At 41.7% G+C, this 11,707-nt stretch overlaps 1 protein-coding gene across 1 annotated transcript; it reads right to left on the bottom strand.

The window, feature by feature from the left end:
* Positions 1–3,671: 3,671 nt before the first annotated feature.
* LOC145435531 (zinc finger BED domain-containing protein 5-like) lies at positions 3,672–4,178 on the bottom strand. The gene has a single exon (XM_080312801.1). The coding sequence runs from the start codon at positions 4,176–4,178 to the stop codon at positions 3,672–3,674; it is 507 nt and encodes a 168-aa protein (XP_080168927.1).
* Between the last annotated feature and the right edge of the window lie 7,529 nt (positions 4,179–11,707).

Genomic DNA, 11,707 nt, shown 5'->3' with positions numbered 1-11,707 from the left:
GTCACGTGACAGACATTAAGGGACGATGGCTCATGATTACACGAAAGGCGCCGGCCATTTGCAGTCGGTCGGAAAGAAGCACACTAGGGGGCGTGTTGCCCATAGCTGTTCTGTTCATTGTTCAAGAATCACGTGAAATATTGGCAATTGGGCAGATGGTCGCGCGTTTTGGTGTCGACTACATAACTAGGCATACGGCCGAAATACAATTTGATATGTTATGGTTGATTGACAGACAATACGTGTACCGTATAGCAACCGTATATCATCAGCGTCCCGCATCTTAATGAAACTCTTAGTAACCTCCTACGTGTTGTTATAGCATCTTCACCTTACAGATGAACTGAACGGACGTAGTCAATCTGTGATGGAGTGTATCGTGCAATCAGCAAGTGCAATGATTATGATGATTTCTGAGGACTCGAGCACGCAATCATTCTCGCACGTTGCATACCTGTTTGTAACTATCCCCTTATAGATGTGTGGGCACATTGCAACTATTAACACGCAGCTACAGCATGGCAGATACGTCGGCGAACGATTTACCGAGCTACACAAAGAGCTTCATAGAAAGTAAGCGACTAAGGGCACACTTCTGATCCTTCAGGTGCAGTGTGCCCTGTATGGCCCTGTTGCTCCGGGATATTAATAGCAGGGCATGGTATGGTATGGTATGGAACGAGAATTTTCCATACTCCATACTTGCCTTACCCTCTCCATACCATACTTGCAATTTTCCATACCATACCAACATTGTTCCATACCATACTTGATACGTATTCCATACTTTCAAATACTTCAATATCATAAGTATAGTACCTTTTCTAGCACCTATATTATTGATATTTCGGATGTCGTTATTGTTTAAACTAGCCATGATGCTAATCTAACTCCTGGTAATAGTTTCACAGAGTCTGTTTTGGTGGGGTTTAGTTCACAGTGGTGAGGTGCCGTGTTCCTCTACTCTATAGCTTCCGCGAGCGAAATGAGATAGTCAGCAGATTGTCATCTAGGATCGTACACAAAAGGGACTGGCAACATACGGCCCGCAACGAGATTTTGACCGCCCCGCGGACAGTTTCCCGTCTTACATGATAATGTGGCCTGCAGCCCAAGTCTGCCGAGATTCCCCACTACTTGCCTAAACGTCAACTTTTAGTGACTGCATGTTATTATATAGGTCTGCGCACTGCGCAGCGTGCGAGAGTGGAGCTTACGGGTAAGTTCTTCGAAGCGAGAAGACTTGCATTATCGGCATTTACGGTGTACTCAACCCTAATGAATTGATATTTTGGGTAAGGGGGCTTATCAAACACTTGGAAATCTTAATTAAGGATTGCGCTGCGAGTTAGTTGATCAGAGAGAAACAGACATGGCGGTGCCTGTATGACAATGCCGTTCTCAAATCTACATTGTATTTTCAATATCGGCGAGAAATGGCTTTGAAGTGCCATTGCTGTCGATAAAATACATTCAATAAATACGATTTATTCCTTGTATACATGGGCGAATAATTTATCCATTCAGTAATCCAGCCCGCCAAGTACTTAATTTTCCTATATCCGCCCCCCCCGCTCCATAAGAATACCGTCGCATTTCCGGTACATGGCATGAGGCGCATGCAAGTTTGAAGTAAATACTCGCAAAATAATTTATAATATAGGAGCACCAATAAAATATCCCAGCTGCAGGCGATCAATAATACTGCAGCGACATGCGTGATTACTAGTACAGTATTAGGTTGGGGTTAGTGTGGCGAGAATTTCAAACTAGATATACCCCACTCCTTGATATAATCCTAATGCGAGAGCGTTTGAAATATAACTAATCAGACATCTCGGTATGAGAATATTATAAATGTGCGGATAATGTTTCAGAAGAAATGTAATTATCAATCACATTGAGCATCAAGTACGTTGCATCATGATTGCTTGTAAGCTCTCGTCACTCAAGGAATGAGGTAGTTGGAGTAGCCAACATTACCAATTATTGCGTCACATGATAGACTATGCTCGAAGACGTCATGTCTAGACTAGGGCTGGGCACAATGATTCGAGTACTCGAATCTGAATCGAGTATTAATTTTAATGATTCGAGTCGAGTAGCAAAAGACCATTTTTTCGAGTACTGAAATTATACGCTCCTCGCAACTGAAAGTTAATTTACTGACTAGAATTATAGTTTCGATATTATTTTCTAATGAGGAAGCCTTGAAACCTTGATAGGCCGTGTCGCAGCATACGAGACATACTACAAAGCTACGAACGTTACTGGAAATAACACATTTCCGAAATCATGCTCATCCCACAACATTGTCAAGAAGTGCAATGAATTCGTTATGGTCGAAAAAACACCAAAGTATCTTTAATGTGACGGATAGCAGGCATTATATTTATTGTGGTGGCATAAAACGTACATATTTGAACTTCGACGTAGTACATTCTGTTGTGACGTCATAATGCGTGATACTCGAATACTCGACTCGAAGCGTAATACGTGATTCAGAATCGAATCACTCAGGTACTCGATTTTGCCCAGCCCTAGTCTAGACTCAATAGAATATGGGACCAACAATACTGTTGTCATTATTACATCACGAAATCGTGTCATTTCAAGTGCTCCAAAAACCGTTGCACAAGCGTGTATTTGATCCTACACAGCGTTCAATATAGTTCACGTTCACACATACCATATATAACATATTCCGTGAACAGCGAACAACATACGCTTCATGAAGCTTGCACAGATCACGATAAAATGTATAAAACACCAAAGTATGGAAGTATGGAAATGTCGTTCCATACCATAGATTAAAATCTTCCATTCCATACCATACTTGCATTGTTCCATATTCCATACCAAAATATCGATCCATACCATACCATACCATACCATGCCCTGATTAATAGTAACACTGTGTACGTGTACTCCGGTGGCAAGAAGACAGGGAGACGGGCTGACGCCCAGTGTGACGGGTTCTTGATGTTGAGTAGTCGTGTATGCATAGGTTACCAGCTAGCGTAGAGGGTGAATCTAAATGTAATTCATGTACGATGTAATACAGACGAAAAGTCTATCCATGGCCGCACGAATATCAAGCACTAACGTCCAGTCGACCCTGCAGGCTGCGACTGAGCTGAAGGCTAAATACCTAACGCCAGTGGTAGTGACCGAGCCGATCGCCTACATTAACATAATGTGAGTCTGCTACTCGTTATTATGCCGATAGTACACAGAGAAGTCATAGTATTATATAATATTATATAGTTGTATATGTAGTAGAGCGGTGAAGCTGGCATGTAATCCATGCAAATTTTGCACAGGTACGCTGATCCGTCGACCCACGTACCCATGAAGTTGGCACGGATGCGCTACCCCGTTCACACGCTAACGGCGGCCACTCGAACCATCGGCATAAACTCGCTGAAAAGCAACGCGGCGGTAATGCGCCAGATTGCTGTCACAGGATTACCGGCCTTGTCGTGGACCTTCCATTACGCTAGGAAGTATAGGATTCACTTTCGCGACACACTTGAACTTATGCGCAGTGCGCACGCGGTTATTAATTCTTATGGACGTACACCGTCGCGATCCGCGGTGTTGACAAATAAACAATATATTTTGTAATGTGCACTGAAATATAATTGTGTTTTGTGTATGTCGATGTTGCATCAGGAAATAAGTGTGCAGAATGTCATTGCAATCAGATAAGTGGTCGCAAATGGGAGCAGAAAAGCCAATGCTTCGTTACCGATTATTGGCTTTTCCTTTTTAACCGGAGTCCAGAACTCTCCAAGTGACGCAGAGGAAAAAAGTTGTCGATGGAATTGGTCATGATGCAGGTCGATAAACTCTTCCTGCAGTCCTGCAACATCCTCTGCTAAATTGTCAACCATTGCCAAAAACGGATTTGTGACCCACCACTGAGATGCCTCATTTCTGTCTGGGATGTAGCGATCGAACTCCGTGATCAGGTTTTCCAAATGGTCCATTAGAATGGGTTTGATGATATCCAATCCGCTAATAGCAATCTGATTCCATTCCTCCAGATACTCGTTCATGGATGGAAACGCTGCTGTTCGTCCACGCTCCAGTTTCTTCTTTCGGACCTGCAGCTTTTCTTTGAAAGCAGACAGCTTCTCGGAGAGACTGACAATGTTTTGATTTCTGCCTTGCATTGATGTGTTAAGATCGTTGAGTGCGGTGAAGATGAAGATCGTTGAGTGCGGTGAAGATGTCGTTTAAGTAACATACTTTTAGCATCCACTCCTTATCTTCGAACCGAATGGCATGACGATGTACTTTTGTCATTGAGAAAGACCTTCAGTTCCGTTCGTAGATCTACCAGACAGCGCAAGACCTTACCGCGAGAAAGCCATCTCACACTGGAGTAGAATAGGAGATGTTGGAATTGAGACCCATGGTCGACACACATCTGCTCGAACAGACGAGAGTTAACAGCACTGGATTTGATGAAGTTGACTACATCAACAACCCCCTGCATCACTGCCGAAAGATCCGGAGACAAATGTTTCGCAGCAAGATTTTCACGGCGCAGAAGACAGTGGACGACTTGGACATAGGATTGACTTGCTTGACTCGTGCAGTAAAGCCATGTCGAGCACCAAGCATTGCGGGAGCGCCGTCAGTGCACAAGCTGACACAGTTTTCCCAGTTAATGCCTTCTTTTTGTTGGAAGTTGTCCGCGACGTTGAAGATGTCCTTGCCCGTTGCTGTTGTTGCTAGTGGTGTGCAAAACAGAAATTCTTCTTCGAGGTCCATATCACCCTCGTACCTCACATAAACCATTAGCTGCGCGTGCTTTCCAGTGTCGGTTGACTCATCCAGTTGATATCTCCACTTTCCCGCCTTCTTCATTCGGGCAACCACTTGGTTTTTTATATTCAGTGAAAGGTCTTCGATGCGACTTTTGACTGTCGTTCGATAGTGATCCGGACTGCAATTTCGAGTACACGTCGTCGCTGCAGGCTTAACAAGCTGTTCTCCAATCGTATGCGGTTTCATCTTTTTAACTATTCGTAGCGAGACTACATACGATGCCAGCGTGGCTTGCTTGGAGGCTAAAAGCGCTGGATTCGTTGCTGAGCAAAATCGGCTTCGTTTCAGTACCGCTTCTAGGTGCCTCCAAAATACATTCGTAATCTACAAATCTTAACCTAGTCTTTTTAGCAGCCACTTGGCTAAGTAGTTACGGTACGCCTAGTGTAGCTGCGCTGCCATTGAAACTCTTAGAAAACCACTTATGATGCAATAATCCACTAAGAAGCTAAATGAAATGCGTATGATGAAATGGAAATGCAATAATCCACTAAGAAAATTGAATTTTGACAGATTTGAATCACTATGTCGCGACCCATTTTCTGACCCGCCATGGGTCGCGACCCATACTTTAAGAAACACTGATCTAAATAGATCACTCAGGAGGAGGCGCAACAAATTCAAGAAAAGACATTCCTGCAGAGTGAATGCAAAAAATGGCACAGAGACAGAGAGTGGAGAATTACTGCATCACGATTCGGGGAGGTTATAAAGGCAACAAGCAGGAGAAATATTGAATTACTTGTGTGAGGATATTTTGACCTCCAGAAGTTTCAGCTCACCTAGTATTTTACATGGTCGAGCATACGAACCTGTAGCAATTGAAGCTTTCACAACTGTAACCGGCACAGAGGCAGCACCGTGTGGACTATTTATTAATTCCACGTTTCCTTATCTTGGCGCAACTCCCGATGCAAAAATTTCACCAGATGGCCTTGTTGAAGTAAAATGTCCATACAATGGGCGGAATAGCCATATCACAGTAGCTTCAATCAAGTTATTCCCATTTCTTCCAATCAAAAATCAGAATATTGAGCTGAAAAGAAACCACAATTATTATTACCAAATACAAGGTTGTCAGATAGAAACGATTGCTATTTCGTTGTTTACACTTTCAATGATTTTATTTATAGAAAAATTACATTTGATAAAAATTTCTTTGAGAATAATATTTTACCCCCATTAGCCTACTTTTATGAAAATCATTGGAGGCACTTTCTTTCAGCAAAGTTTCTGTGTTAGGGTTGGTTTTATATTCTATCAATGTTCACTGTTCAGTTTATTAAAACCATTGTTGTGTTTACCTGTTGTTTGTGAATTAACGGAGCGAGGGAACATTAAAGGCTTGAGATTTCTTTTGAGCAGTCTGAAGTGCAGTCTTTACACATGCTTCGAGTTATGAGAGTAATTTCTATTCACCTGTGAAAACAAAATAACAGAAAATCACTAGAGCAAATATTCTTTAGCAAATATTCTTAGAAACAACTGAAATATGAAAGTATATGCTAGACGTTTTCACATTTCCTCAAATTCGCAAGCGAGAATACGATACATAGAATCTGCGAACACAGTCTAAGCCAGGGGTGGGCAAACTACGGCCCGCACGCGGCCCGCAACACCGTTCTGTGCGGCCCGCGAGAGTCTAAAAAAACTAATTAAATATATTGATAAAATGCGTACTAAAAAGCTAATAATATACTCTTTTTAGTATATTTCGCCATGATAATTCTAAGGCAGTGGTTCTCAGACTGGGGGCACGGCCCCTTGTGGGCGTGAAAGCGTCTGAAGGGGGCGCGAAGCGGAGCTCAACTCAAATTTTTTCTCGCGCTCTACGCGATGTACGTCTAATTCAAGATTGTTGCTCTGTATTTAGGCTGAATTTCTCTCATCCACAGTCGTAACCTTCCATGCCATCAAACTATCCGTTAGGTTCGCTAGCATGGTTATGATGCTGTCAGCATTGTGTGTCCTGGAACTGAACCAAAAGTGGAATTAGTAAATCTATGAACAGATCGCTGCTTCTAGATTTAAATTTCAATCCTGTTCTAAGAATCGGGACAACCGCCTTTCATCTCTATAGTTTTGACAAATTGGTTATTGAGGTCGACCAGCCTATCAAATCTCGCCACTGTTTCTGACACGTGTACGATATCATCAAAGCAATGTTCGTTTTCTTTTTAAATAAGCATATACATTATCTCCATGTCCTCACTATATAATCATATACCAATATTGCATTTTGGTCTATAACTCCAATTTTATATGGTGCGGCCCGCAGATGGATTCAGGTGTTGAATGCGGCCCGCGAGCTCAAAAGTTTGCCCACCCCTGGTCTAAGCAGCCCAGGTGGAATTCCATGTTTTAAAATCCGATCAGTTTTTGCGAGTCCAATCACTCTTTCAACATGAATCCGTTTAGACGAAATTCTCCTATCACCAACAACTTCAGTTGAACTCAGTGAATTAGATTCTTCAATTAGCACATGTCAGAGGAATGCGTTCTATCAGACCAGTGCTTTTCAACCTGTATGACGGTTCGCACTTGTGCGAATGAAAAAAATTGCAGTGCGAATGACGAAGGTGTGGTGCGAATAGTGCGAATGAAAATCCGGACCAAGTGCGAATGACGAAGGTAGTGCGAATGGTGCGAATGAAAATCCAGATCAAGTGCGAATAAATATCGTGATTAATTGTTAACTTTTCTGGCGTGGAATAATTCAAATAAACCTGATAGGAAATTAAAGATCAGTGTGACTTTTGTAGTTGCGACGCAATTGTAAAAACTTAATGCGACGCACCACTAATCGTAGCTCTCTCAAGCCGTAGTTAATTAATATTCCCTCACTCTAATTATTACGTAACCAAAAGACTGGTTTGGAAGCTGGTGTAGTGACGGTATAGAGATCTCAACAATCACTATAGTGGCAGACATACAGTATATCGGCCCGTCTGAGCCTGCGACAGGCTGAGAAAATGACGTCAAAGTGACTTTCTACTTTCTTTCGCTAAACAATCATCATATTTTCGTAATAACTGTCCGATATGCGAGAGGCGCAAGGATAGTAGTAAATACCATCATTACAGACTCACATTCACAGGTTACTGTAACGCAAATTTCTACCCCTTCAAGGGTTATAAATATATGGACCGCGAAGGGTATAATTTTGGGTCGACACCGTGCCAGAGCTATCTGTTAATATTTATGTAATATTTGTTGAATTTATTGCGAAAAATCCTGCGACAGTTTTTACATATCCAAGATCACTGTGTTGGGTACTGTAGCCAATAAGCGAGACACTCATTAAATATGACTTTATCATGAGAAGTCATGATAAGATTTACCGACTGTTTTTTTCTGGAAAACATAGTCGAAGACCGTTGGGATGAACTACTGTGGGGGTGTGCAACAAGCCATTTCAGGCTTATGAGACTCATTCATTTCGAGGCAAACCCCTTCTGCGTCGGCGCACATGAAGACGTAAAGTTTTGACGAACAAACCGCTGATGAAATGCGGTACCAAAAACATAAGTGGCGACAAAACCACGGTCTAAAAATGACCGATGCAGGATGGCCAAACCTTTCGAGATGGATTGGATATGCTCCGTTGTCGGCACGGAATAGTCCCGTTCTTGCAATCTGAGTAGACAGTAGTACAACTGTGATACGCAGAGGAATTTAATTCGCCCTAGTTTGAAATCGCGTGCGTCAGACATGTTTTGTAGAGCTGTGTTGGGTAGAATTGTGGTGTGCGCGTTCTGTATGTCATACATGCCCGTAAACTCGTAGCATACAACTGTAAAATTAAAAATAAATTCCTTTTCATGGGTGAGGCTCGGGTCGCGAGATGCCACGAAAACTCAGATTTTGGTGGTGGTCTGAAAGCTGCTTTATCGTTATTAAACTGTCAATAAGCCCATTTACATGGTCAAGTCGTCTTGAAGTCAAGTCGTCTTGGAGTGACGTCATGAGACGGCTTGCCAAAGTGATCGAGTTTACATGGTCATGTTTCTCGCATCTCGAGTGATACACAGCACTTTGGGATTCAGCTCGGGAATATGCTACGGCAGTTGAGATATCCAGAAATACTTCAACACAATTCTAGAATGATCAAATACACCGTGTATATATTCTTTCTGATAGTGAGTTGGGCAAGTTATATTGTTGGCTGTACCCGCTTCATAAGTTGTGACGCTGAACAAATAAGACCACGTGCATATTATAAAAGCAGTATCATGTACTGATAGAGCTTTCACATTCACCCAGTTGAAATACGTGCCGGTTTCGTGAAATATGAACATGAAATGTTGGTATGTTGCTGTAGTCTGGATTCGTTCTCAAGTACCGGTACTGTTCAAGCCGTCTCCAAGCGACTCTGCGGAACGGATCGAGCTCAAGACGGATTGAAGCCGTCTGCCTTTTTCTCTTTTTCAAAAACGAGAGAGTCGGATTGACGAGTCAGCTTCGAAGCTGACCCAAACGGCCATGTAAATGGGCTTATTAATTCTCAAGTTAGATTGAGCTAAAGAGTAGAACACCCAGTTATCGTGAGTTATTTGCTCTTCTCATAAATTTGCGACGCAGAAGTTGGAGCAACGTATCATCAGGTAAGCGAGCTCTAATTTGCCTACTCTCCTTGATCGTTTCGCACCTGATGTTCCGAAGAAATAAAGCAAAAGCCTCGACACAAACATGTTGGTTTTTCAGCCTTTCGACAAACTGGAGCCTCGCGGGACCTTTGTGTCAGCTCTTAAATACGATTTCTGCCAGCAAGCATTTTTCACTCGCAAAAAATACGCTGTATTTTGGATCGGAGTGCAGAACAGATTTTAAGACCTGGTCATCCAAGCCCTAAGTAGACGTTTTTGTACAAATTCCCAACATCATTGTTTGGCCGAATACGGTTTTAGTAAAATAATTTGGCTGGTAACTATAAACTGAGGTGTAGCAGTTGTACTTATATGTGATCGATACAGCGCCTTCTTCCGTGTATATTTAACTCTATATGCGTTAATCGGTTCAAAATCAATGAACACTCAATCTGTATATCAGACACAGCTAGCAAAATGCAATGACGCTATCATGCCTCATACTTCGAAAAGGCAACTTGACTTGAATTGTGACTTGACTCGTGACTTGACTTGACTCGAGTCAAAATGTTAAATGACTCGTGACTCGAAGGTAGTGACTTGATCCCAACACTGCATACCAGTCAATTTGTTCCATATCTAAACAAAATGTTGTTAAGTAGGCCTATCTTCATCTTCTTTTTGTATCTTCATCTTCTTTTTGTATAACAATTTTCGATTAGTTTGTGCGAATGAAATTTATTTTACAAAAAAAGTGCGAACGGAGCTCAAAAAGGTTGAAAAGCACTGGTATATACCATTCAATGGCTTACCTCAATAGTGTCAGAATCAGATTTACTAGACACCGCGTCGCTATCAGTTGACTCCACAGCTTCTGCAGAGGTTGACATTATCCCACTTCAATACATACACCACAACCGCAGCATCAGAAATCCTCCTGGTAGTACGTCATCGATATGGTTCATTGATTTTACTACCATTTTGGTCTGTGGTGGTATTTTGCGACTTTTGCTGCTCGATATCTCAGAAAATACTTAATTTTAGAAGGTATGAGGTATATTTTTTGAATCAGCATGTCAAACTCTACAGAATTAGCTAAAGTTGTTTTGGTCGATATAGTTGACCGTTTTGGTCGATATAGTTGACCTTTAACATTTAGTGTGGCGATTTGTATTCTTGTATCTACTCATATTACTAATGAATTAGCAAACTTTGCAGACAAGCTTCTCCAATCCTTTGTTCAAAAGAGTAGTGCACTCTATGGCCCAGAATTTGTTGTATATAATATCCACAGTTTGCTTCATTTATCGAAAGATGCTGTGAGATTTGGCGGTCTTGATAAATGTTCGGCATTCAAATTTGAAAATTACATGCAATCATTTTTGCGAAAAGTTGAAAGTTATCACTATCTAAATTTCAATAAATTGCAGCTCCATTACGGTGGCGTTCTGAAGAAAACGGCTGCGGCCAAAATTTTCATTTCGTTTTGCCCTTCAATTTGAGACCACGTCATTTTTAGTGTGCAGTGCCCCTTTAACGTCTACCTCGCATTGCTGTTAGTGGTGTGGTGGGCAAAATTGAGTACCTGAGTAATTTGATTCTGAATTCGGGGCTTCAAGTTATATATTCAATCTTGGTAAGCTTTGTAAGGTATGGGTTTTACCAAGAATACATATCAAAAGTTGTTGTCCATTATAGCGCAAACCTCTACCGTTAACCAATCCCATATATAATATGCATCACTTATTTACACTCATTACAGTTATCTGCTTTGAAGGGAGTTGGTGGTGGTCAAGGTCAATTATCACAGACGGTCAAAACTATGATGACCAGCATAGCTGTGAGGGATGTGTGGAAATTCTTCAGCCTCATGGGTCAGAAGAGCAAAAATGGACAGAAAATGGGCTTTCATAAGATGACACTGTACAAGACTGTTAGGCGTAAGTCATTACCAATATTCAAATTATAACAACGATACAGTGTAACCTAAGTATAGTACGTGGAGCCCAAGGCAACTGTTCGTCTCAACTGTTCGACCCTTTTCGCAGTGACGTCATATTTGCTGATAAAGACCTGCTGAACTAAAAGCTAGATTCAGTCAAAATATTTGTTTCAGGAATATAATATGAGTATATTATCTTTTCAGGGACATGTAGACTGGCACATCCTCAAATTACAAATCCTGTAAAAAGAATTAAAGACCGAGTCGCGCGATATCTCACTGTTATCGGACCTTGCAAGGTGATTTTGTAATAGAGTTTGATGCCGACGTGGCAGACCAT

The sequence above is a fragment of the Botryllus schlosseri genome, chromosome 3, assembly GCF_051294905.1.
Source record: "Botryllus schlosseri isolate E-star chromosome 3, Bs_hap1, whole genome shotgun sequence".
Taxonomy (NCBI): domain Eukaryota; kingdom Metazoa; phylum Chordata; class Ascidiacea; order Stolidobranchia; family Styelidae; genus Botryllus; species Botryllus schlosseri.
This window is presented reverse-complemented; position numbering and strand designations above follow the sequence as displayed.

Bases quoted from the DNA above. Each gene is read 5' to 3' on its own strand.
- LOC145435531 (XM_080312801.1), bottom strand. From the start codon at position 4,178: ATGCAAGGCAGAAATCAAAACATTGTCAGTCTCTCCGAGAAGCTGTCT.